Below are 27634 nucleotides of genomic sequence, written 5' to 3'. Positions count from 1 at the left end.
TAGACGTGATTGGACTGTAAAAGATAGAACTTCCAAACCATGCTTCAAGAGGATTCGAATTCGCATCACAGTTTTAATTTACAGTTGCAAGCCTCCTTCTAGTATATAACGGATGCACGTGTTCTCCGGTTTCGTAAAATTGCAGAAAATTTAATATTTCACCGGAAAGGGCAACGCGTGAATGCAGTACGAAAGAAAACGGGAAATGGTTTCCTGCCACGGCCCCCGACCAATATAGAAACCCGTGACAAATTGGCACGGGAATTGACCGGAAAACTCACGATTTTTCTAATTTCGCTGCGAAGAATTTCGACATAAATCAGATCGCGTTTGCACTTACGGAGTTTGCAAAATGACCAGTATACGTTTCACGTGGAAAATTATCGAATAAATCTTGCTCCTTACTTACGAGAGAAGAAAAATGGAATTGGAAAATAATAATATAATAGCGATATCCTGTACGAAAATATTTGCGATATTAAATAGACATCTTAGTTTGAAAGAATGTTTCAACATCGACAGGTGGGTGTATTCGAGGTTTTTTACGTTAGAGGGGTTACTATAAATGAACGATATAAAAGAAGGTTGAGAATAGCGTGATAATAATCGTTTATTATAAATAACTATTAACACGTTGTCCTGTCGGGTACATCACCATCTGACGTGTTTTGTTTCGCTTCGTTCATTGCTTAGGAATCCATGCAATAGTATACGTTACAATGGAGCATTTTATCCAGTTACTTAGGAATTACAAACATTTACTTTTAATGCGATTATTCGTGTGACGATTATTTACAGATAGAACGATCATCGGTACTGGCGGTGTAATTCGACCAGTAATTTTACAACTAACCGTAATTATTCGCTGATAAGAGAAATGGGACAATACTATACGAGCAAGAATCCAAGCGAGATCGCGTTTTGAATCGCGACAGCTTGGGGGATTACTGCGTCTTCGATAATGCCGGTTATAATCGTCGGTTTCTTTTTTTCCTTCTTTTTTTTTTTTTGTTAATTATATCAAATGCAACGGTATTTCAAGTTATCCGAATGTCCGTAGTTTGCCCTCTTTAATTTATGGAAAATTACTGAATTTAATACCATCTTTTCTTCCGTTCTCTTCGCTCTCAATCGGTTTGATACATTGAAATCTTCTAAAATAGAAAAAGGAAATGGAAAAGGACAATACGAAGGAAGAGATAAAAGAATGGTTGAAAAAGAAAAAAAATGTATCGTCGCTCGATATGCAAATCTCAATTCTTTTTAAAATGAAGGCTGTTCGATATAAACTTGGTCTTCTTGTTTTTTCGATGAAGTCGTCGAAAGGAATTCGGTATTGAAAAATATGCAATCGTTTTTAAGCCGAACACGTCATACTATTATTTCCCGTAAAAAATACAATACGGACCGTAATTAATACAGGCACGATAAATATTAAATCACACTGCGCACACGTATCAAGTGCTAACTGCATGATGCGTTATAGAGCAATTTTCCGCATTGTTTTCTACTCGTAAATCGAGGGCAATGCGACGCTGAGCTAAACGATTGAGACGATTTTGCAAGGAAAAAATACAATGGATAGCAACGAGGAACGAAACGAAATGTTATAACGAAAAAGCGATTCGCATAAAATTACGTCGTATAGGTACATATTCCACTCATATTTACGAGTGACTGTTACGTTGTTTTTCGCTAAATAAAGTTCGTATCGTTGTTTCGTATTGTTTTGCGTTCATTATCAACATCGTCTCATTTTGCTGGAACACATGTCGTTTAAAGTCAGTCGCATTGCTATTGGGGTGAGGGGAGAGGGGGGATTACCGGCTACGTAAACGAGGAACACGTATAATAAATATCGAATAACAGTTGTTACTTATGATAATACGAAGTAGTAGAATGCAGCGTACATATAGCATAGCAGTTGCCACAGAGAGTACCTACTACATACGAGTTTATCACATTCATACTAGATTTCATAATCACTAGATATTCCTTTTCCTTTCTTATCGATTCAGCCTACCCATTCATTTCTTTCATTCCTTCACACTCATTCTTCGTATCCATTCTACTTTACCAGTTCTTTCGTCTCGTTGTCTCTCGCGCATTTTTACTTTTTTACCGTATCTCTCATCAATATGTATCTCATACACGCACGCATACATTTATTCCCTTCGTTTCTCGGATTTTCATTTTATCGATATCGTCATGTGTTCAACGAAAAGATACAATAATCTTTCATTCACCTAATCATCCGTCAATAAACTGAAATTTGCCCATGTACTAGGATTTCCTTTCATCTTCGGTCAGTCCGTTATTTGTCCGTCATAACACAAACAATATAGACTTTTTAAAATGTCCAACAATGTCTATTAACATCCTTTAGCTATTCACACACTTTTGAAACCATCTTCTCCATCTCAACGTCCGTGTCGATGTCGTGGTGTACGTGATTACTAGCACTGGCATTGCTAATAGTATCGACAGAATTAGTAATTGGCGTGCTGGTTGGAGGTAGCATTGTCGCTGATGGCGTGTCCAAACACGGGGTGCCAGGAGTGCTGGTAAGTTCGATCGGCAAGTCTGGTGACGCGAGTGGTTCCACCAAATCCTCTAAACCTTCAGGAGTTGGCAGTTTACTCAGTTCTTCTCTCAACAAACTGTAATGTCTCTGTAAGATATTATAAAATAAGATTGCAACACGTTACCCTAACATACCTAAGTTGAAATAATAGCATATGTAAAACTAATTAATTACCCTTAAAGCTAATGCGTTCAAAGAAAGAGTGCGGCCGATTCTGCGATCTGATCCGTATAATTCCATATCCCTTATCCATCCTTCTAATTGTGCAACAATTTCGTGCCTTTTTATCCAAAAGTGAGTGTGTATAACCTATAGTCACCAAACGCGAATGTAAGAATCCAGTTTTCGCATAATATGCGAATATCCAAATGTAATTACCTCTTTGAAACAAGGGCATGGATTACGTATTTGATCAAGCATCGCCCACTTAGCAGTAGCCTGACAAATGTTCACATTGTACTCCAGACTAGATTGTGCCCCACTCGCCGTACCTCGTGATCGTTCGTATCCTGGTTCGTTGAAATAAGGTTCTGATACCAAAATCAGCGATTGTATTGATACTAAGACCTGTTTTAACATTTAGTTAGTTAGTGATCCAAAACGCAAACTTGATCTACGCTTTATTAATATTAACACTTACCTGCAGGAAACTACTAGTATGCGCATTCCATTTTTCTTCAGGACGACCGTGCCAAGTATTCAATACACTCAAGCAGACTTTTCCATCGTTGTACAAATTTGGGTTAAATCGTACGGTATGACGACCTGTAGTTTCTAAGTTTATTAACATCGGACTGTTAGGATAATCCGGAGGAAAGTACACGTCAAACTCGAAACACCCGTTGGCATATGGTGTTTCCTCCGGCCCTGTTATGAGTACCTAAAAAAAGAATTTGAATGTTCACAATACAAAGTATAATTAATAATTATGTTACGTTAGTTATTTGTCTCATTCATTCATGTAGTTACCTTCATTACGTCTAATCTATCTGTGTCGCACCTAACGAAAACACTACTACTGTACGACAAAGGTAGCGCCGTAGAAAGTGTGACAGCTTCTTGAGCTAATCTCTTGACCCTCATGGGATGACTTCTTTCGCCAGCTGCTCTCATGGTGGATTCAAAATGATATGAAACAGCAAACTTATATCCACCAGCTTCTGGATTTTCAGTAATCATCTCATATGTATCTACAATTGTAAGTAATACATTAACATAAAATAATATATGTATATAAAAAATGATAAGTATATTCTAAAAGAAACACATTTTCTTACCAAATTGTAAATTTTTCATAACTTCTATGTATCGTTGTTCGATAGAAAGCAGAGGTAATTCTGGAGCTGTGGGACTTGGACCAGGTAGTTCTTCTTCGATTCCTGACAATCTAGAGGTAGCATTTTGCACTATAGTAGCACTCTCTTGAATATCAGGGATCAATGTCGCTAGACCTTCGTCTTGCTCAGTATCGTCAGGATACTTGAATAACGTCTTCGACTTATTACTCCTAGTGCGATTAATCTTGTGAACGTACGTATCCACGCAAATTCTCATACCGGATAAAAGTGATACGACGGATGGTTCACCAGACTTTCCGCCTCTAGGTAATAAAAGCGGAACTAATTGATTCGATAAAGCCATAGCTCTGAGCAGTTGCAATACTGCTCGATACAAAGGAATGTGCCTCGCCATGTCTAACACCGAATCGTTTCTCAAATACGAAGACAAGGCTGGAAGTAAACAGGATCGGGCTAGTAGATCGGGAAAAGATGCTGGCAGTTCTCTTTGTGTTTGTCCACCGGAGCCAATGTAACTTGCTAAAACTTGCAATAATACTGTAACGTGCTCTTCTTCGGATCTCTGTCGCATCAAAGCTTGTTCGACATTCCACGACTGTTGTGTAGACCCGGTACCAAATCCTGTACCTTTCGCCCAGTACAAATGCGAATTATCGTCGCTACGTCCTGCTTCGCCCTGGTTGCCAACTACTTTCTGCTCCGAATTTTCGTTCTGGTTCGTTTGGTGGGTAAATACGGCTAAACAATTCAACAACAGAAGCATAGCACCCACTTCGATGGTTGTTTTACGTAAAAGAAGACCATCGTCTGTGGTTGCAGGTGTAGCATCAAGTAATTGCTTTAACACTTGGAATGGCAAGGTTGGTAACAACGCAGCCAACGGTGACGTTAAAACGTCTCCACCTTCGCCATCGTCCGAAACGCCTAATGCAAGACGTAACAAACACTGTGCTCGTTTTCGGTCTCTTAATAGTACTTCCGCATAACCTGGAAGTCTGAGGAACAAACCAAAAGCAGCAAGGGAATGTGGTGGCACGTAAGCAGCTGGTGATGATGCCCATGGAGAAGAGTTATTTCCACTTTCTTCCACAACTTCACAAGCATCGTCGCTGATTCCTAATTTGACCCACTCCTCGTATGTTTGTTCTGGCGAAGGTAACGGGACGGGTGGTGGTCTAGAATCTGGATACACAAGCGGTAAATGTCGAGCTAACACCGCTAAACCACCACCTGCGCTGAACACTCCTAATGAACTTTCTATGCTTCTATAATTTAATAACTCGCTGTCGTTTTGTTTCGTTATGTCATCTGGAAGATAAGAGAACAGTTATCTATAAACGTTCCTCCAAACTAATGAATTTCACTTAATACATACCTTTTGAATCTTTATTACGTTGACGCAATATAAGATGCAAACAAGGTTCTGATAAAGATATTCCGCTGTCTTCGGCAATAGCCAAAAGCTGAGCAATGGTCAACTGCGGTGGTAAAGGAGTATTTGGACGTGATGAATGTATTAAATATTGTTGATTAGTAGAATTGGTAGAATTCTGCTGAACATTATTAGTCGATGTTTTGCTCGTACTAGCCGCTCCGTCTATTAATACGAAATTTCAAGTAGAATAATTAAAATTTGCTCATATTTCATGTATTATAACATATCATAAATAACGAGTGACTTGCCAGAATTTATTCGCGACTTTCTTATAACAGGACCACGAGCTTGTGATCTGTTAGATGCTTCCTTAGCCCTCTTGTCTTTCGCTGTATTTCCCGCAGCTACGCTAAGAGTATCTACTATGAAGGCCATACCAGATTCCCAAAGCTCTCTAGATCGATTATTATTCGTTCCAGTTTCATTACCCTTATATGTATTTGGCAACAATAAAAAAAGCCATGTACCTTTGAAAAACATTCCAAATTTTATTAGAACCATATTGCGCATATGATTATTACTAATTGAAGAAAAGAATACTGAAACTTAACTCACCAGAAACTTGTTGTAATATATCCGCAACGGTTGATTGAGTAGACATGTACAGTAATTGATGATAATGACCGAGCGGATGAGCTGGATGCGGTGGCATAGCCAGCATGCTATAATTGACTGCTGTATTTGAAACTTTCATCGGTGCATCGGAAGTTACAGACACTAATACCTTTTCACCTTCCAATAATAATTGCAAAATCAGTCGTCTCGTGAAACCCGAAATTCCATGAAGATAGCGCACATCTGTCCGACAAAAATGTTATATACTACATGAAATAAAATAAATCTAAACTAAATTAAAAATAATCGTCTCTTACTGGAAGTTGTTCGTTGTTGAGAAATAACGTCGGTTAATAACTCGGCTAATAACTTTTGATTTTCAAGATGACACCAACAACACCTAGATAAAAATTTAATCATTGCACTTTCTAATGATGCATATGATATACTTGTTTTAGAACATCTGTAAAATGAAAATCTTTTTAGTATCAAATTTTCTTTTATATTTGTACCATAAATGAAATGTGTATAACTACCTCAAAGAGGATAGAGATGGATTTTCTACGGGTCGATTACTGAGAAGTGAAAGAAGGGGTAACCAAAATCCACGTCCTTCTTTACCAAGCCAATCACGCATTCTACCTTCCGAGCAGACAAGGGTCAAAAATTCTAACACCATTGCTATACTTTCCGGTTCTGTCATACACAACTCACCTAAATAATGATTATCATAATACCGTTTATAAAGATTGTAAAAAAAGTTATTAGATTGTAAAAATTACAACTTTTCCAAATAACACACTTACCAACATAATTATTTGTATCCATGGAACTTTCACCAGCTTTATCATTATCAGTTAAACTTCCTAAGTTACTTTGACAGCTACCCTTCGTTGATATTCGTCTACTTTGCGGTTGCTCTTGTCGTGAACTTTCCAGATTACAAAAATCTACATAGAAGTTTCGCCCTTTAGAAATTTGTCCAATTCTAGAATAATAATCTCACAAAATAATCTCTCACCGATAATTAACATTGTCAACGAAGCAGGAAGTCCAGAATCAATCAATTGTTGAATACCTGGTGGAGACCGAGCGGCTGCAGCTACAGTAAGCAACTGCCCTTCTGTTAAATTTAATCGTTTATATTCTGATAACACATAACGATAGTACCATTCTTCGCCATTAAATTCGCTCTTCCTATCATCTGTTTGACTCTCTCTTTCCTTACGATCATCCGATATAGATGCAGAATGATCTGTTGCCATATTAGGTACCAAAATTCGTACTCTTTGAAGAAGTAAAGGGAATAATGAGGGTCTCACGTAGCAAAACGCGCAAAGAGCAGAATCAACCGCCTGTTTTAAGGCAGAACTCGTTCCCAAAACCAAAGTCCATTGATACAAAGCACTAATTGAAAAGATAGCTTATATTAAAAACTATCAAATGGAAAAGAAATTAAATATATCGAGAATACGACTTACTTAAAAAGTTCGTCGGTCAATAAAGCTTGTAAATCATAATTAAGATTTTGCTGTTGATGTGCTTCCCATATAATAGAAGACACACAATGAATATATACAGCAGGCGGATTAATAGCATTAGGGCCATTACTGGGCCGAGAAATTCCATTTACTGCTGATGCATGGAGCCACGATAACACCGCTGTCATACGAGCTTCCGTGCAAGAATCTTGAATGGAACATAGTTGCTGCAATAATTCTACAACTAATTGGACAGTTGATGTTTCTTGTGTAGTTGTGGCACCTGTAAAATACCAACCAGTTCGATTTTAATTCATGTATTCAGAAAAATACACTTGAAAAAAAAGAATAGAATCGATTCCCAAGAAAAGCAGTACCTTGAAAGAAAGAAGTAGACCTGTTGTTGAGTAAAAGACCAATGAGTCGAAGTCCAAGCTCTCGAGAATGTAAGCCTAGTTGCAAAAGAACCCTCTCCAGATTGGGAGTAAAAAGAGATGGTGCTGGGAGTAACAGAAGATTACAACATGCCTCAACCAGTCCTTCAACTGAAGCCGCAGAATTAAGCACTTTAACAGCGAGATTGCTGTTCAACGTGCTTACGGATAGACATTGATGCAACAATCGCAACCAACCCAAGCTAGACAGATACGTTAAATTGATACGTAAAATTGTATTTGGACTCATGAAATTATAGAAGTGTTCACTTCACAGTGAATACGATTAAAAATTATATCAATAAATGTACGATTTAGGCAATCAGTAAATAATTACCTTGTCTTGGTAAGTTGTTCTTCGTCTATTGTATCGTGATTCGTTTTTATTTCACCGAATGCTGTGGTACCTAATAATCTAATCTGACTTAAACTTATATTTCTTGAGTCGCGCGGCTTGTATAGTCGTACGAGTACAGATGTTGCTACTTCTGGCTGAGATAAAGTGATACGAATAAATGTCAAGCCTGCCGTAGGCATCGGTGGACAAACAGGTGTTAGAGGACTGTTACTTTCTCTCGAAACTTCGATAGCCACAGCCGACGGACACGCTATAAGATAGTAATATTATAATATTAAAATATAGCATGTACTGTCCATTAATACTGTGTTTATATATCTTACTAGCTAAAGACGTAAGATGCGGTTGAAGTTCCACTTTTCTCAATAATATAGCACAAGGTAAAGTGATCGCAAGATCAACCCATGCCTCATCAGGGAAACAGTGATATAACCATGCAGCTGTCCTGGCTCGCTTATGTGGCGTGGAATTTTGTATGAGAACATCTGCCGGTTGTGCAGCAGGATTAAACCAAGATATAATACCCAAAGGAGCAAAGTTTAATAATCCATCCTCATAAGTCTCTAGCGTATTCATGGACTTTTTGCTACTTGAAGACGCTACTGGTAACACATTAGGAACATTCGAAAGATGTTCCATTACTAATGCAATCACATCAGGCGAAGCAGAGTTAGTGTTCCCACTGTTACTTGATTTTACTAAATTTTCACAAAGTACTTTCACTCCACCCATTGCTGTAAACATTGCCAATGATACTTCATTGTCCAAAACCCTTAAGATATACCAAAGAAGAGGCTCTGACAATTGCATAACACCCAACTGTCGATTTAATTCTCTTTGTTCACATGCTGCAAAATATATAATATATTAAATATGAAAACATGTTCCTCCAGAAATTGAAATTCCTGAAAATAATGTGACTTACAAGAAGAAAGGTATTGATAAAGTGGATTGAGAACTAAAGAACGATTGCTTGCTTTTTTAGTAAGAGTAGTCAAAAGTTGAAATGTAGCGTCTGGTATCGAAGCGGGATCACCAAGTTCAGTTGCTGTTCCTGCACCAGCACTTTCACCTAAAAGCATAGCTAGAGATGAACCGGTACTATGGCCTAGAGCTCCTAGCAAACGCATCATGGTAGGTTCATGTTGCAAAACTGAAAATCATAACATTTCATTAATTAATATTTGATTAGAACAAACTTATTGCATTTTGATACATACCCGTATCTGCAACACATCGTACACGAGGTTTATTAGATGTACATTGTTGTAAGCGTGATGAAGACTGTTGTTCTGCAACTTTACTTTCATCCGTTTGTGAAATATTTACTTTCATTTGAGTATCATTGATATCAATATTTGCATCGAAATTTGTTTCACATAGATCGATTCTTATTGGGCCGTCAGATCGACCTGGGCAGGGCTGGAAATATAAAATATTCTAATATGAAAATAAATTCTAAATATCTATTCGATATGAAACATTTTAAACAATAATGTGTACCTCTGGTAAAGGTGTTTGAATAAGTCGGTATACTAATTTAATAAGAGCTACGACTAAAGTATCCCATGATGTAGGATGATCTTGTCTGGTATCTCCACCGAATACACAAGCAAATAAACTTCCAAATCCTCCAGATGAATTTGCTAAATCACCAGTGCCACCACATTGAGCTCCAACTGTTATAAAACAGGAAAATGGAAAATGGAACTATATGACAATTCAGTAATATGATACTTTATATTGGTTCATAAAAGTACCTTCAGAACCCCTAACATAAGTAGAAACTAGCACTCCAACGCATTCTGTTATACTCATTGCAGTTCCTAAATCTGTGTTGGTAAAATTTAGATTTGTTAATGATGTTATAAGTTTGTACTGTGCGTCTAAGGGTCCTCTTCTTGTAGACAGAGCTCCACCAGGTTGTACAAGTTGATATACTACCCATAGTAAGAGTTCCTTTAATGCATTCCCTAAAGTACTGCCAGGCGTAATCACGTCGCATCTCATTTTTAATCTAACTAAAAAATATTGTAGTGCTTGGCAAACAGTAGGTCCAGCCTAAAAATCATATATTGAAATACAAAATTACAGAATACTGCAAAGTATCTAGTATTTGAGAAGGCGTATCAACATACCATAATATATTGTTTGTCCATAGCGTTAACATTTAATCCGCTTCCAGAAAGTAAACGCAAAAGCATAGGACCCATGTTACGTTCTTTTACAATACATCCGGCCATACCACCCAGAAGACCCTCTAGTGGTTGTCTACTATTTGCAGCTTCTGCAGGATTTGTCTGTAACGGTTGATTATTTGCCAAAGTCAAACATTGGAGAGCGAGACACCAGGCTCGTAAAGAAACTCCTGGATGCCTACAAATTGATTTTTATTACTGAAAACTTCAAATAAAAAATGATTATTGTTAAAATGAATTTTGTATTTACCAAGATAATGCAGATATAAGATTTGAAATAGCTGTTGAACTTAAAGGTATAACAGGTGTAAGTGAAGGATCAAATTGATTTGGGGAATTTGATTGTTCTGTAGAAGCATCTAAATTCAATGTTAGCCAAAGTTGAAGGATAAGTTCCAGATTTGTTTCCACGCTCTGTTGCGAAATAGAAATAATTTTTAGTTTACCCTTTAGTTCATTGGGTATAAGTAGTGGATATTATATGAGTAGTAGCGTTACTGCTTAATTAATATTACCTGTAAATATAATTCCGCGAATATTTTGTCAAAACATCTCGTTAACATTATTAAACTCGAAAAAGTTGTGTCAGGCGAGTTCCAAATGTCTTGACTTCTCTCATTCCAGTTAGGTTCTGCTTTGGATGTTGATTGTTGAGGATATCGACTTGACTCTGGTGGAACCTTTTATATAAGAAAATAAAGATAAATTTTATCCAAATTATGCTAGGAATAAATATAAATTAAACATCACCAACTCACATGTATTGTGGTACTTATACTATAAGGTAAATTATACATGCTGAACATAGACAATATCCTTAGTGATAACTCTATTCCCATTTCCACCCCATATTCCAATCTTGCATCCATTGCCAAAGAAATCCTATAAAAATTTTCAGTTAATTTAATATTTCGAACAGTTGGATTATATTCAAGTATTTACATATATATTACATACCCAGATATGTCTACATTCTTAGGTAATGGATGACCTTTCTTCAACGTATTTCTACCACGTTCCAAAATATCATCTAAGAAATCTTCAAATTCACTGTCATCAGACTCTAAAAGGGAAGGCAAAAATCCATTGGACTTTGATGTTGATGCAGCTGCAGACATCACCATTATACCATCTTGAGCATCTTCTTCTCCTTCACCTTCCGCAAATCCTTCATCATTACCAAGTGGAACAGTAGTATTACTTGTTTCAGCAGCACTAACATATTCTTCTTCTGGTGTTCGACTCTTTTCCGTAACAAGAGATTCGAAGTTTTCCTCGGAAGGACTTCCTTCATGAGTAGAACACGTTTTTGGAATTAATTTTCCACCTGCAAAAAGATTAATGAAGACCAAAAAGAAAAATACATATAAATAATAGGTATTACAATCGTATTTCAGAGTAGTAATGCAATAAAAACTGTATTATACCTTCTAATAAATCCTGCAAAAGGCACGAAACTGCATGCGAAGACCAGGCCGCGTCAGAAGTACCCGTTGCCAATCTGACTAATTTTAGGAGCTGTTCTTCACTCATAAGCTCACACAAGCTAATTGCAGGACGTGTAGATATCACTAGCCTAGCGACTACCTATATGGTACATGATACAATAATTCAAACAGTTGCCCCATAAAAAGCATAAAGCTTATTATATATTAAAAATTATCAACTATATCTACAAGCTAGTAATGTTTTGATTGTAAATCGTAGTACTAAGCATTGGTACAAATAGAGCATTAATGAACTAATTTTATCAGTTATATTTCGTTTATAAATAAATAATATATAATGAAGATAAAATTTATAGTACTTTTTACATCAAAAAAAAAAAAAAGAAACAAAACAAAAACTCGACAAATACATATCATATTTTTGAATTTTCTTACCTTGCAAGCTAATAGGAACATATCCACATTAGCAGAATTATATAAAATAAGAGCAATGAGTCCACGTGCAACAGGCAAAACATGTTGATGTGATAAGTTGGATATATATTCAACATCCGCGTCCGTTGTTTCCGATTTACTGGAACTTATATAATACATTTAAGTTATTATAAAACCTTAAAAAGAGATAGTTGAAACTGTTATATAAATTTCCATTACAAACCTTGCGTTTGCTTGTGATTGTAAACTACGGGAAGTGTGTTGTGTATCACTTTTGCGAATACTAAGAATATCTTTGAAATGCTTGGCAGAATTTTGTCTTAATGTTTTCTTAAAAAACTGCTCCTGCGATTTTAATGTTGCTTTCATTTTACTACACAATGAAGCAGTATGTGAAAGATTAGTCCACCCCTTTAAAATTCATATAACATATTAATTCCTTAAATGCTTACTATATTTATTACTATAAGATGAAAGTACTTTCATACCTGCGATGACGTATGGAACACTTTTTTTGCTTGCTCTAACTCTTGAAGTTGTTGCTTGTGATGCATTATATGTTTCTGTAATTTTTTACGATAACTAAAAGTTAGAGAACGATTGGCATTACCGTATTTCCTCTGCATTGCAGATTCTCCTTGAATAAATTCCCAACGAGATGATAAACCTTGTAAACGAATTTTTATGATAATCAACATTTAAAATATTGGTACTACCATCTATATGAAATATCCACGCGTATATGTAGTACCTTGTTCTTTAGTTTTTTCATTATTCTCTTCCAAGCAAGTAGGTGGTATCGCTATAGTATCCAAACATACTGACAGGAAAAGCAGTACCCAGCCAATAAGTGTTACGTCCAAGTAATTTGTATCTGATGTTTGAGGATTTGACAATGGTGCCAATAATTTGCCTAGCGTGCGAACCATAGCATCTATTACAGAAGATCTATTGACGCCAGCAATCAATGATTTACGTCCGAGAAGTGTTAGCAAAATAAATACTCTAAAATATTAAACAAGGAATTTCCGATTTATATAACGTTTTTAATTTTTATTAAAAAGTTCTAAACACTACATATTGTCGTACCTGTCTTGTGGAAATATGTGCGTAGACGACGACGAATAGAGATTAATTAAAACATTAGACAAAAAATTTCCCCACCAAGGTTGATGACCAGCCATACGTGTTAGAAGTGCAACCGCTTGTAGTTGTAAACGCGGAGCTGGTGTAACAACACAAATCGAATGAAAAAACTTTTCACAAACAGTTGGTGTAAAAACATCGCATATTGATAACGGTATCTAAAAGAAAAAGAAAATATATATATATACAAAATTCTAAACGATCATAATGTCATATATACAATTATAGTACATAAAAATTAAAAAACATACGCTAGGTATTGGACCAATTTCATATACTGCAAACAGGAGAATATCGAGTAAAGTTTCTCCAAGGGCTCGCAATTTGTCGGTAGGTGCATTTGCTAAAGACATTGTAGGTATCGTTCGAGAACCTTTCCACGATTCCAATCGTCTCCATACACCTCGGACAACATTTAGTTGATGTTGAAACATTACGCATTCCTATAATATTCAACATGTACATTTTTATGCATGTAATGAGTCTTTATATTAAAATACTTAATTTAACTTACTTGATAAGTAGCCAATATTTTTGCAGATGGCTGTTCTTTATTTTCATTAGGTACTTTATTAAAAGAAAGATAGTGTTGCATATGCATAACATTAGTGGTTTCTGAACACAACAGTGGATCTAATAGGCTTTTTAGTTTTTCAGTAGCTAGGCTAAATCTAGAAGAATAAGAGAATAAATGTTAATCATAAACTGTATAAAACATAATAAACAAAATTTATACTTCCAAACAAATATACTGTAAGTACCTGCACTGCACATCTTCTGCGAGAGCTGACAATATATTGCACTGCGTATTGATAGTAGCTTGCACATTAGAATCAAAGGTGTTGTCGCAAGCTACTGAACTACTATTTAATTCCGCATAATCTTCTCCAGGTAAGACCATCATGTGCCCATAGAAAATTCCTAACGGTATTTTACACATTGTAGGAGACATTCCATACCGACCTATGATTATAATCTGAAAGCAATAAGACAATTTCCTGTTATAATATAAATGAGTAAATAAATTAAGCTAAATGAAATGAATAAGTTCTTTTATTATAGTAAAATATAGTGAATATTATTAAATACCTTTAGATATCTACAAACAGGTGGTGGTTGAAGATCACATACAACCAATGACCTATTTCCAATATCACCAGCAACAATGAGTCGTGTACCATCAACTTCTTCCTTTTTTGTCCATATATCTATAGATAGTGATGCTAAATCACTGCAGCAAGGAATAATCAAATCCGTAAGTAATACAGGTGATCCAAAATCGAGGATAACAAATCGGCGAGCACCAGAATGCATTCGATCGACCACCAGTGCCTGTTGTGGTGGCCAACACAATAATCTTCCCCATGGGAATGTAACATCTTTTCGCTGTAATATATACAGATAACAAAGAGAGTTCTTTAATAATATTTATTTTGATAATTGTTAAACATCTACTTCGTTTCTACTTTGTTATGAAATGGATCATAATCATTCAAACAAATACATGAAAATGCAAAAATAAATCAGTTCATCTTACAAAACAGTACATTAAGACTGAATATTTGCAAGAATTAGAAATTTGGGTAAAATCATTTTTTTAGATATCGCTCTATACAATTCACTTCCACATTCCATACATTTCATGGCAGAAATAATTTTATTATTCAAATTATTCCTATATTCTTACCCAAAATTTCATGGTGTAGAAAGGAATATATGCGTTTATATATATAACATTAAAAGCATTAAGTGGGAATCAATTCTACATGTCTCATTTAATTAAATCTATAAAGCCAAAGTGTATGCGCCCGCGTGTAAGTGTGTTTGTGTATGTGCGAAATAAAACTGGAAACGATATTATACTTGCAAAACTAAATCATGAAAGTAGATGTAGACAACCTCGTATCATTAAAATATTTGCTCGTGCGTTGAAATCAAAACAAATCATTCAGTACAATAAGACCTGTGTAACTGGATAGCGTTTTTATCACACCTATGTTTTATAAATCTTGTAGATAAATATAAATGGGAAAATGTGCAATATGATAATATAATATCAAAATGACATTTATGTTAAATGCATGGTATCCTAAGGCTGTCATGCAATTTGCAATTTATGTATCTAGCTTTGTATCTGACAATTAACGAAATTATATAAACTCAGTTACAAACAGCATATTAATAAAGCTATAAAAATTTATGGTAACGACAGGAAATCGTCGAACTGAGAAACAGAAAGAAAAAGTGCAATTTTTCATCTATGTAATCTACCTTTTTAGAATTGCTGTCTTCAACTTTGTTTATAGTAGTATTGATATTTTGTACAGACGATTTTTCTTTCGTTACAGTAGAACTTAATATACGTGAAGTAGGCATATCATTTTGTGTATTATGCCATGTCTGATTGTTGATAGGCATATCGTTAGCTTCATCACAGTCTGATTGATCATCAGGTGTGAATATCAGTTGTGGAGCAGGGTTCTTTAACATTCTTCCTGTACATAGACTAAGTAGATCGCTTAACATAGGTGTTGGCTTAGCCTGAACATCTGCTCCTAACGATCCAGCATCCAAGTTCTACAATGTACAATGATTTCTATCTAGATTATGTTTCCTCTATTTGAAAAAACATCTATACCATTTAGGTTTAATGTTCAATGCTAAATGATTGTAACAGCTTTAACCCTTTTAATTAAAAAGCAGAAATTGGTAAACTCCCTGTTTCGTTTTACCATGTTGCTTTGTAGATAACGTTTGTTTGTTTTTACTAATGTGAGTATTGTCACGTTTACATCAAATTTGAAATAATTGCATGCTCCATGAAATCGTTAGATTTAGAGTGTAATAGAAAAAGGAAAACAGAAAAGATGTAGGAACTGTTGATATAGTAATATAAAAAAAGTAGATAGATTACGAGAACTTACATAAGTGTGATGAATGGTTTTGATGTCAGGTACACCATTGTTATTTGTAGCTGTGCTATCATAAAGAGGTGCTCCAATATTACTTGTATTCATGCATGGGTCAATTTTCTCCATCTTGGTACCATCAGAAGCAGCAAGACAAGTGAAGTGGAGAGGCTCAACCTGAGGTTTTACAATTTTTATCCATTTTTGTAATCAAATATTATTGATATGCTATATTCTAGTTCTTCATAATATCAATAAATCACCTCTAAAAGTCCTTTCATATTATGATTAGCACATAAAGCCTTCAACTTGCTAGATACCACAAGTTCACTAGTTGGATGTGTAGGCAGTGTAAGTAGGTCCCTCAAATCAATAGCATCATGAGAATACATGGAACTTGATGAAGCAGCTGACGGTCCCGCCTGTTCATTAGCTACAGCTGACACATATGTGGGAGGTATAGGACTATATTTGGGAGGCATCGGCGATTCCAAGTCGAACAATTCGGTCTCAAATGGAGAATTATACAAACCAAATCTATAAAAAATTGGAAACTTCTGTTGACGTTGTATTAAATCATTTCAATAAAACATATTACATTAAGATATTTAATCATACCTTGTCGCGAGTAATAAATGATATGGATTTACACGATTCGATATTTCAGCAGCTATTTGTTGTATTAAAGAAACACATTGTTGAGCAATACTGTGATTTCTATCTCGTATTAAAGTTCTATTTATTAATAATTGTAGCCAACGTAGCGAACCAGCCCATTCAACTTCTACTATTGATGGTAACAACATTACTAAAACAGACACCAAAGCTTCGTCGAAAGATTGAGATGGAGGATCATTCAAATTATAAAAACCACTGAAAACAATTTGTAGCATTATAAAATAAATTTTACGTATTATTTACGCAGAAGTTATTGCATCATTAACTTACATATTACAAAGCATAATTAATTTTATACATTTGTGCGCTATACTTCGACCAGCATGCAAAAGGCAAGTTCTTAATAAATTAGATAGCCGTGCTTGTACTGAACGAATTGTTTCCAACTGGAAACTTTTTATTTCGATATTGTTTTGATTGTTACGAAGTCTCGTCAATCTGATAGAGGCTATCCATACAAGAACATCTAATGCCAGTGATTGTGCAATAGGCGATCTGTAACATTTCAATGTGTTATAACGTTATGCGTATAATAAATATAAGTAATACCATTTATAATTGTTATAAAACTTACTTGTCAAGCGTCTCTAAACAAGCAACACTTAATAAATTTTCAAAGCAACTTTTAGATTCTAGCATAGCGCATCGCTGCGCCCTTTCATTTGGTATATTAGTAGGATATACTGTTCGAACGGTAATTGATATTTCATAAATACAATCACAACCTTAAATAAATATGGAGAAAAAGGAATTAATCACAGGAGTTGATATATATATAATAAATCAGTAAGAAAAATTGTACCTACCGATGTAAACGTCTAATTTCTTATTACTTGTACCTTCTACAAATCGACGCACTTCGACTATCCTCAACTTTTTAGATGTAGGAGGTTTGTTGTCTGATGAGTTTGTTTTCGACTTTGGCGTTGCCTAGAAATAAAGGAAAATGACATTTAACATGTATATTGTATTTAAATTTCAATACGCACTTTAAAGAAGTACTTACGTTATCTTTCGTAGGATCGATTAGAGCCTTCATATGAACAAGAAGTGTTCTGGCTTTAGAACGAAACAATTTTGGGCTAGTCAGTGTAACACAACCAGAACGCCAAGATAAGTCCAAACTACGATGTAAATCAATCGGTCCACATAAAATCTCCGTATTATGTTGCCGCTGAAACTCCTCTGTGACCACAGGATTTTCTCCCTTCTGCTCATTACCTATGTTAAAATCTATTCTTTCATCCACAGGAGTTAATAAAGGCTCATGATGACCAATTCTTTTAATATTTTGCTTTAGTAAAGTAATTTGAATTGATGGCAATTCTTGACAAACTGAATGCAAACTGTACCGTACATCTACATGACCAATACGTCCTGCAGCACTTCGAGGGAGAGTCAATTCAAATATGTGCTCGTCCCAAGTATTTCTATAATTTATAAAGTAATCAACAAAGATAAAATATAAAATAAAATTATACCTTCTAAATATCTGTATATATCTATATTTATACATACCGTTCATTATGTAAACGCCATGTACGGGTATGGTGTTGATCTTCTGACTGATGAAAATGCTGAGGATGGCGACGCTGTCGTTGAGCTTGCATCATTTCATTCCAACAAGGAGGAACGGTAGCACCGTATGCGGGAGAGTGATGATCAAATCGTGTTAATTCATAAAGAGAACGTAAATCCGAATACGAGAAATTCAATTTGTGCGAAATTAATTGGTCTCTAAAAAAATATAATATTTCATGTTTTAAAATATTTTTACTTCGTTATTTTAATTTCATCTTTAATCTTACTGAAAACTAGATGACGTTGACGTGCTAGGAATTGTACTTTTATTACTACTTTCTTCAGTTGTCATCATATTAATATCCTCAATATCCTCTTTGTCTTCCATGGAATCTTCTTCATCTGCAGTAATAAAAAAGTGAAGAGCGCCATCACTTGTACATGCACACAATCTCTCTAAGCCTGGAAAGATTATATTGTACAGAAATAAAAACTATTAACAGAAATATGAATAAATATTACAACTTACTAGTACAATAAGTTGCGGAAACAAACTTTTTGCCTTCTACTCTTGCTTCGGTAATAGTTTTTAATGAATCTAAATTTAATACTCTGATAACACCATCTCTGCATACTAGAGCCACTTGTCCTACAGGTGCTGATGCACTTGAATTACTAGTGGAATTTCTACTAAAATTTTCATCAGATGGTGTATATTTATTTTTCTCTTGAAGAGGTAAAAACGCATGTTCAACAGGAGCTTCATCTGCAGATAACTCTCGTTTTGCTACTGGTTCAGAAAATACTTTTACCACTTGCCCCGAAAAATCCAAAGCATACACAAGTAAAATGGTATTTATATTATTTATATCATCAGATATTTTACCATTTATTAGTCTATCAGACTGTGTATCATTATGGTCCCAATACACATAACCTTTCTGTGCGAAAAATTCGCTATCTTCATCGATATCCATCTGATTATTATTTGAAATTAACGAATCTGTGTTATCTGTTGTAGGACACATAGCAACATACAAATGTCTTCCATCTTTAGATGGTTCAATGTGTGTAATTTTAACAAAATCAGGGGCTTCAATACGTAATGTCTTTATAACAACTGGTTCAGTCTTTGTTATTTTCATAATATCCAAACTTTTCTTATTCGCAGTTGTTAGATCAGATGTTGATGCAAAATGTTCTGGACCATTTATAGGATTAAAATTGGCATCAAATGAACTGGATGTTGGGGGTACTGTGATACCAATTGGATTTGAGTAGATCCCATTGGAAGATGATGCAGTAAGAGCAGATGTTGGAAAAATACCATCAAAATGTGGACCAACTACCTCTGAATCTACATCCTCTATTACTGGAACTTCATAAAAAAATTTACCAACCAAAAATTCTTGATATAAATTTTCTTGACGTTCACCGTTTGAACTAGCACTGGTGCCTGTTCCAGATAATGTCTTTTTAGCCTTAGAGTCCTTAGTATTATCTTCTTTAATTGATTGTGTTGTTGCAATTTTGTGATGAAAATCATAAAATACTAAATAGTGCAATCTTGATGGTGTGTATTTATCACCTGCTACCTTCATTATATCTAAAGTGTCACTGGTAGCACTATTTACACTGTTCATTGCACGAACGAGAGATGATGAAGCTAGATCTGCTGAAGTAGCCCACACATTTTCTAAAGTCCTTAATTGTGATGGATTACTAACTGTCACAGTAACAGCACACACTACACATGGCCTGATTTTAGAGTCTGATGTCTCTACAGGTAAAAGCGCAGAACCAGATATTTTTGCTTCACTGTTTTGAGATACAGGAGAACCTACTACAGACAATGCTGTGACTTGTACTTTATGAGAACCTGGATGCTTAAAATCAGAAAGGGAATCTGCTTCTGAATTAAGTGTCCTTAAATATGATGTCAAATTTCTTGTGGAACCAAACTGAATAGAGTCTTTATTATTTATTTCTTGATCTATAGGAGCCACATAAAATGATACCTCCCTCTGTGAAAAATACATTAGATGAGAATACTTTTACATGAAAAGCATCAATTAACATGTTACTATTATCATTATTATAATTATTATATATTACCTTTAATTGATTTGTTACATTCCAGACATTAATAAAACCTCCACTGGAAGCTGTAGCTACAAGGCCACTGACATTTGTAGTGCTAATTACATCTACAGTATCACCAGCCTCGCGTGCAGGAGCAGTAGCAAGGATAACAGACAAAGGAACATTTTGTGTATATTCTCCTTTGACAAATGGACATGCTGGAGAATGACGTTCATGTTCTGACCAAGGTTCGTCTGTTGGTTCCCAACAAACTAAACACACATTACATGTAAAACACATTATCCTATCGTCACCTGTTGCATTTGGCTGATGATAAAAACCAGCCTGAGCCATTTGATCTGGTAAAGCCCATCTAAAGAACAATATACATATAATAAACCTGTTCAATTATTATCCAATAAAAACCAATGATTTAAGTGTTATACTTGTAATTCATGTGTGGCCATTTTGAAAAAGTATCTCGACGTGTAGCTTCACTAAACATTAATGCTTTATCAGCAGGACCTCCTTCTAATGGCAGACCTGGTAATAGGCCATTTAATCGTTCATTAATGGCAGAAGCAATTGGCAATGCTGGAATATATCTGCTTAATCTCTTCAATTCAGTTACTAATCCTGAACACACAAGTTTCAGAGAACTGTGTGGTAGTTCCAAACATACTGTATTCCACTGTTGAGAACAAGATAAATTAATATTTAAATAAATATTAGTTCATTCAGTAGTTCAAAATTTTTGGTATCTATTTATTTGTTATACATACTTTTTGGGCCTTAATTCCCTTTTTCTGGTTTGCTTCTACTGTAAACGTTTTACTTATTAATTCATCTTTTACTTCTTGCACATGATCTATTCCTGGTAACTCTACACATCGTAGACACTGATATAATAAAGTAGCTTCAGAAAACAATAACTCTAATTTTACAATTTCTTCACTTCTTGAAACAGGTGTTTGTAAAAGAGTGTCCAAAAAGAGTACACCATTATAATCACTACGTACTCCAATTCCTCTTCCATCTGTATATAATATTTTATCTACACCATTTGACAAATATGTACCTTGAAGTCTTCCATTTAATTTTCCTGTAAAAATAAAAATTATTATATGTAATTACTTTAATCTATTAAAAAAGATTAAGCAAACAGAATTTATTTTTTTATCCAAGGTGAACTTTAAAAATATCAATAAAGACAACACAAAAAAACAAAGATATTTATGTAGCATTATAAAATAAATATCAATAGATATCTTGTACAATCTACATTTTCAAAAATTATTATTACATAATGATTGGTACAATTGTAGAAGTTAATATACTTCTTATAAAGACTACACTTTAATCAATCAACAAATAGCAAGAACATATTCCCCAAAAAAAAAACATGATTGTAAATGGAGTAATAATAGGAACAGTTTAGGAGATAGTCAAATGACTCTAAGAACTTGGTTATATCTCAAACGGTGGCAAACAAATGATAACGATTAGTTAATAATAAAAATTGATCATATTAAAATCAGTGAGATTGTACAAGTTTGAGTCACGCCTGACGTTTTGTACGCATATACGACCTTGACCATGAGGCGTGATTGAATATTACAAATCAATTACCTACAAGATTTTTAATATAATGATTTGTCATGGATATGAAATTCTCCTTTATAAGAGACAAACGAATCGAAATGCTTACCGGATAAAGAACTTTTTTGCAAAATTACTCCTGAGTTGACATCAAATACATATACTTGCGCACTGCCAGTGGTAATTAGTAACACATTTAGATTAGCATGATAAATTATACTTTTACACTCAGTATCCACATTTAAGTAACCGTCTTCCTTTAATAACCACAGATCATCATCAGCCATTTTGCTCATACAGATTACAATTCTCAAAAAATTTGCCTAATGCGCGAACATCACAAAAAACATGGCGTACTCATCACCGCCATCTTTGAGTAGAACGTCAGCAAATCGCTCTGAAGTTAGCTAATAACCGTCAAACGATTATTCCGCGCTAACGATACATCATCGATACATTATTCTTCGATCTTCAAAACTGCATCTTCGAGCAGTATCGTAATGTACATACGCAGTATAAGAAAAATTAATATTGTTTTACAAATAAATAATAAATAAATTTTTCTTATACAATTCTGCGTACGTCTAGGGGATATTAAAAATTCTAAATAGTGCATATTAATGAATAGATTACCATATGTTTTCTTGTATGTGTTTATATGATTTCAATGTTTAAAAAAAAATATGTTTGCAAGATTAAAAATATTTTTTTTCGAGTTCCAATTGTACATGTACTTCATAACCAGTAAATTATAACTATATGAAATTCATTTGTATAATCATTATAAAATTGTTAAAGAATGTAATCTCAAGTCATCATGTTTCCTAATTTCTAGTATTTATTTTTATAATAGACTTAAGAATTTAATATTATGTAATCATAAGACTCTATATGTAAGATTTTATCCTTAAAGTTTAAGGTGATTTGAAGATCTTTACATACATATACATATGAAATGTGCTATTACTTCTAGAAATTATACGAATCTATATAAGATATTAACTGGGATAAATATAAAAGGAAAAATTATATAATATCTTGTTAGATTGTATTTAAATAAACTACCTTGCTTTTTTATTATTTTTTAAATTATTTACAGTAAATTTGTCTTAAACATTAATTTAAACTGTTCTGAGTATTTTGATTTCTCTAGCAGCCTCTAATTCTTCCATGAATTTCTGAACATTTTCTTTTCTCTCTTTCATAAATTGTGTATATTCTTCTGGATCTAATTTATGTACAATTTGAATACCACATGATCGAGCTACACCAACAAGCATTTCACAAATTTGTTGTAAGTTTAATAATGCCAAAGGTGGATCTTCTGCTTTAATACAGGCAATCTCGTATAAGTGTTTAAATGTTATTTTTCCTGCTACTTCCCCTGAAGAATATTATAATTTATTTAATGTATATCTACATATTCATATTTTACAATATAACATTTACCTGCTTTTATTTTTCCTTTCTCAATCCCAGCAGCTTGTTTCAAGAAATATGTTGCTGGTGGTTTGTGTATTACTAAATCATAACTCCTATCAGATCTGACTTTAACACGACATGGTAAAGGTATGCCTTCTTTAATATTCGCAGTTCTTGTATTAAAATCTTTGCAAAAGTTTGCTACATTAATATTTCTCTAAAAATAATAATGTAAATTTTTCATCAAAACCTATATATTTTTTATAAAACTTAAAACAGTTGGATTGTTTAGTACAGTTACCGCACATAATAAATTACGATGTCAACTCAGGACGTCGTAAAGTACTTTAAATTGAAAGTATAAAATATTTTAACCTGTCCTAGTTGTGATCCCAATGGTGGTTTCGCATTTGCCATTCCTGCGGGTATAGTTACCCGTAAAGGTGAAGAGTGTTCTACCTTTGGTAGTACTTTCTTGAGCATTTTCCCTTTTTTAATTGCCTTAGACATCTCTGTAGACTTTTATTCAACTGCTTTAAATCTCAAATCTATTTAAACTTAATTTATTCAAGTTCAATTTCGATTTGATGGATATAAAATTGTTATATTTCTTTATTACTATTCAATAGTTTTCAATGCATAGAATCCAAAAATGCAAGTCTTAACTTTAAGAAATCAGTTGTTCCAGAGTTATACGTATGTAAAACTAATCAGTTTTAGCGTATTTTAGAGGTTAGTATAACGCCATATTGCTCCTATTCGTAATACAATTGGTCCACGTAAATGAACATTGAACTGAACATCGTCGAGTATTAGTTTGTATTTGTATGAGGATAAGGCATAATCCAAACCTAATCCAGAGAGGAAATTTCTTCTCTGCTTATTCCAATGCTTACGATTCAAAATTCCGCCATAAAATGATTAACATCCACCTGCATTTGATACAGCCAGCGACTCCACTCATTGGACGAATTGTAGATAGAAGCCAACATGATGTCAATGTAAACTGTCAAATACGCTAAAGACACTCAATTTTATATACGGATAACTTTTTAACCACTAGATTCCTAAAATTAAGATTAGCATTTTTGGGTTCTATGCATTGAAAACCATTAAATTGCAATAAAAGAGGCAATAATTTTATTTCCATTAAAGCGAAGTTCAGCCTTTATTCGTATCAAATAAGTTCAAGTTTTGTATTCCAAACGTTTTATGTAGTAATAAAATAATATAGTTGTTTTATCAGGTTAGCCAAGCTTGAAAAGGAAGTTTACTATGCTATAGTATAAATACATATCAATTATTTTGGTATATGTCAGTGCAAATAAGTATTAAATAATTTAACAATATTATTGAATTAAATAGATATAATCATTATAAGTCTTTTATAAAGATAACTAATCAATAACACAATCAAAATGGGTAAACGTCAGCATCAAAAAGATAAGATGTAAGATTTTTAAAAATATTATTTAGGTTATAATTTTATATTTTTCATTTATCGAATTAAATTGTTTGTATTTATTATTCTTCCAGGTATTTAACATATACAGAATGGACAACATTATATGGTGGAAAAAAATCTGGAAGTTCTGAAGCAACTGAAGATACAACATTTCGTCGCTTGCCTTATGATCATTGTTGTTTAACTTTACAACCTTTCCAGCACCCTTATTGTGATCCACAAGGAAACATTTTTGAATTAGAAGCAATATTAGAATATATAAAAAAACTTAAGCATAATCCAGTTACAGGAAAGCCATTAGACACAAAAACTTTAATAAAACTTAATTTTCATAAAAATTCAGAAGGACAATATCATTGTCCAGTTCTTTTCAAATTATTCACTAAACACTCTCATATTGTTGCTATCAAAACAACTGGAAATGTATTTTCATATGAGGTAAATGTTCATTAAGATAGAAAACTTTTATTCGTGATGTATAGCAATATTTTTTTAGGCAATAGAGCAGTTGAATATAAAGGCACGTAATTGGAAAGATTTAATAAACGATCAACCTTTTACGAGGAAGGACATTATCATAGTACAAGATCCAAACAATGCAATGAAATTCAATTTATCTACATTCCATCATATTAAAAATAATATAAAACTTGAGGATGAAGGTAATATCTTACAAGTACATTTCAAAATAGAAATTTTCATTTATTGCAATAACACTTTTATATATACTAATATGAATAAATATGATATAGATACTGATAATTATTCTAGAAATGATAAGGGAACGTAATGATCCAAATGCAAAATTGAAAACTGTATCTATGGAAACTAAAGAAATATTAGCTGAATTAGATAGAGATTATAAACAGACTGAGACTAAAAAAGAAATTTCTAAACCAAAAGCAGACAAATTTAATGCGGTTTGTATATTAATATAAGTTTTATATATATATATATATATATATAAAATATAAGATTTGAAAATAGAAACTTATAAATATAGGCACATTACTCTACTGGTGCGGTTGCAGCTGGCTTTACATCAACAGTAATGCCAACAGAAACTACACACCAAGCAGCAGTTATTGCAGAAGATTTAGTACGATATGAAAGAGTTCGAAAGAAAGGTATGAACACAATTATTACTATATATATCTTTATATTTTGTTCGACTGAAACATTTTTTCTTTTTTTTTTCAGGATATGTAAGATTAGTCATGAATTTTGGTGCTTTAAATTTAGAACTGCATTGTGATCTTGTACCAAAAACTTGTGAAAATTTTATAAAACACTGTCAGAATGGTTACTATGATGGAACAAAGTTTCATAGATCCATACGAAATTTTATGGTAAATATATGGCCATTTTGAGTAAGAGGTTTATAAATAATAAAAATGTTAACATTGTATTTTACTTAGATACAAGGAGGTGATCCTACAAATACTGGTAATGGAGGAACATCTATTTGGGGTAAAACATTTGAAGATGAATTCAAACCAAATTTAGTTCATCAAGGAAGAGGAATTTTATCAATGGCAAATGCTGGATCAAACACAAATGGATCGCAATTGTATATATTGTATTTCATATCTACATACGTTTACAAATGGAATTTCATTAAAATCTAATAATTCCGTTCCATTTAATTACAGTTTCATTACGTTCCGATCGTGTAGACATTTAGATCGCAAACATACAGTTTTTGGAAAAATAGTAGGTGGATTAGAAACGTTAAATGCCATTGAAAAAATTGAAGTAGATAACAAAGACAGACCAATAGAAGATATAATAATACAAAAAGCACAAGTGTTTGTTGATCCTTTTCAAGAAGCAGATGAACAATTAGCTGCAGAACGTGCAGCCGAAATTGAACGATTGGCTCAAGAAGCTGCGAAAAATAAATCAGATAATGAAGCAGGAAAGAATGACGTGTTAAAAGTATATCGATCAGGCGTAGGAAAATACATAAAACCGAACAAAGAAGAAGACAAGTAAAATCGCATTACATATATTTGTCGCTACGTATATATACATTTTTACAGCAATATTAATTGCTAATTTTATTTGCAGGATGAAAAAAGAGGAATCAAGTATACCACCTATAATTAAAAAGAGAAAAATCGTAACAAACTCATTTGGTGATTTTTCGTCTTGGTAGCTATATAAATTATGAAGAAACTATTTAACAAGTATAGGTTATTTGAAATTCTATAGTGTAGATTTCAATTTCACTTCATACTCTATAAATGTAAATAATTTTTATGACTATAAGGAATTAAACCATAATCTATATATTTTTATTGCTCCCATTATGATATATATATTGCTCCCTTATGATATATAGAATGTACTGAAAGGAATGTAATTTACTTATAAACATATATGTATATAAATAATGAAGAAAAAAAGTTTCTTTTTTTCATAGACATTATAGATAATTACTTTGTTACAGTAAAAATTATACTTAAATATATTATTCTAAACGAATGAAAAGTTCAATATATTATACCAGAGATGATACATCTGCTTATATACACATATAAAGGTTAGACAATGAATGCTGGAAGTTATGAAGTGAGAGAACCG

The 27634-nt window shown here is 33.5% G+C and overlaps 3 protein-coding genes across 5 annotated transcripts; 1 reads left to right on the top strand and 2 right to left on the bottom strand.

The window, feature by feature from the left end:
* Positions 1-592: 592 nt before the first annotated feature.
* Bruce (BIR repeat containing ubiquitin-conjugating enzyme) lies at positions 593-22544 on the bottom strand. Of its 3 annotated transcripts, none has more exons than XM_069125680.1 (51): positions 22271-22544; positions 21345-21664; positions 21009-21253; positions 20596-20935; positions 19010-20504; positions 18768-18942; positions 18478-18696; positions 17966-18389; positions 17766-17889; positions 17534-17684; positions 17230-17454; positions 16900-17154; positions 16545-16818; positions 16297-16458; positions 15644-15949; positions 14462-14758; positions 14134-14348; positions 13887-14043; positions 13624-13815; positions 13316-13530; positions 12978-13231; positions 12715-12893; positions 12450-12637; positions 12227-12371; positions 11771-11930; positions 11301-11670; positions 11102-11225; positions 10859-11023; positions 10594-10757; positions 10284-10521; positions 9906-10206; positions 9649-9824; positions 9366-9567; positions 9071-9298; positions 8469-8993; positions 8125-8395; positions 7731-7990; positions 7354-7636; positions 6894-7279; positions 6679-6822; positions 6409-6586; positions 6190-6335; positions 5873-6115; positions 5566-5784; positions 5258-5479; positions 3862-5190; positions 3554-3774; positions 3225-3464; positions 2963-3151; positions 2759-2893; positions 593-2671 (listed from the first exon to the last, which is right to left on the bottom strand). In XM_069125680.1, the coding sequence occupies exons 1-51, from the start codon at positions 22455-22457 to the stop codon at positions 2387-2389; spliced, it is 14148 nt and encodes a 4715-aa protein (XP_068981781.1). In that variant the 5' UTR covers positions 22458-22544; the 3' UTR covers positions 593-2386. The 3 variants fall into 3 exon arrangements, with proteins under 3 accessions (XP_068981781.1, XP_068981782.1, XP_068981784.1); XM_069125681.1 differs by having other exon boundaries at positions 9071-9217; XM_069125683.1 differs by lacking the exon at positions 15644-15949.
* Positions 22545-23041: 497 nt separating this feature from the next.
* On the bottom strand, positions 23042-24613 carry mRpL11 (mitochondrial ribosomal protein L11). The gene is made up of 3 exons (XM_069125692.1): positions 23959-24613; positions 23611-23800; positions 23042-23545 (listed from the first exon to the last, which is right to left on the bottom strand). The coding sequence occupies exons 1-3, from the start codon at positions 24091-24093 to the stop codon at positions 23283-23285; spliced, it is 588 nt and encodes a 195-aa protein (XP_068981793.1). The 5' UTR covers positions 24094-24613; the 3' UTR covers positions 23042-23282.
* Positions 24614-24846: 233 nt separating this feature from the next.
* Positions 24847-27436, top strand: LOC138186134 (RING-type E3 ubiquitin-protein ligase PPIL2). The gene is made up of 9 exons (XM_069125690.1): positions 24847-25033; positions 25120-25486; positions 25545-25710; positions 25820-25968; positions 26052-26175; positions 26249-26397; positions 26467-26618; positions 26701-27039; positions 27119-27436. Exons 1-9 carry the CDS (start codon positions 25002-25004, stop codon positions 27204-27206), a joined length of 1566 nt encoding a protein of 521 aa, XP_068981791.1. The 5' UTR covers positions 24847-25001; the 3' UTR covers positions 27207-27436.
* The last annotated feature ends 198 nt before the right edge of the window (positions 27437-27634 follow it).

Source organism: Bombus flavifrons, chromosome 13 (genome assembly GCF_040668555.2).
Source record: "Bombus flavifrons isolate JBK064 chromosome 13, iyBomFlav1_principal, whole genome shotgun sequence".
Taxonomy (NCBI): domain Eukaryota; kingdom Metazoa; phylum Arthropoda; class Insecta; order Hymenoptera; family Apidae; genus Bombus; species Bombus flavifrons.
This window is presented reverse-complemented; position numbering and strand designations above follow the sequence as displayed.

Coding starts and splice junctions, on each gene's coding strand:
- mRpL11 (XM_069125692.1), bottom strand. CDS start 24,093: ATGTCTAAGGCAATTAAAAAAGGGAAAATGCTCAAGAAAGTACTACCA. Junction 23,801..23,958: donor TGGGATCACAACTAGGACAG/GTTAAAATATTT, acceptor TATTATTTTTAG/AGAAATATTAATGTAGCAAA. Junction 23,546..23,610: donor GAAAGGAAAAATAAAAGCAG/GTAAATGTTATA, acceptor AATATTCTTCAG/GGGAAGTAGCAGGAAAAATA.
- LOC138186134 (XM_069125690.1), top strand. CDS start 25,002: ATGGGTAAACGTCAGCATCAAAAAGATAAGAT. Junction 25,711..25,819: donor TATAAAACTTGAGGATGAAG/GTAATATCTTAC, acceptor TAATTATTCTAG/AAATGATAAGGGAACGTAAT. Junction 27,040..27,118: donor CCGAACAAAGAAGAAGACAA/GTAAAATCGCAT, acceptor TTTTATTTGCAG/GATGAAAAAAGAGGAATCAA.
- Bruce (XM_069125680.1), bottom strand. CDS start 22,457: ATGAGCAAAATGGCTGATGATGATCTGTGGTTATTAAAGGAAGACGGT. Junction 15,950..16,296: donor AAACCATTCATCACACTTAT/GTAAGTTCTCGT, acceptor TGTACATTGTAG/AACTTGGATGCTGGATCGTT. Junction 12,894..12,977: donor TGAAAAAACTAAAGAACAAG/GTACTACATATA, acceptor TTCGTTTACAAG/GTTTATCATCTCGTTGGGAA.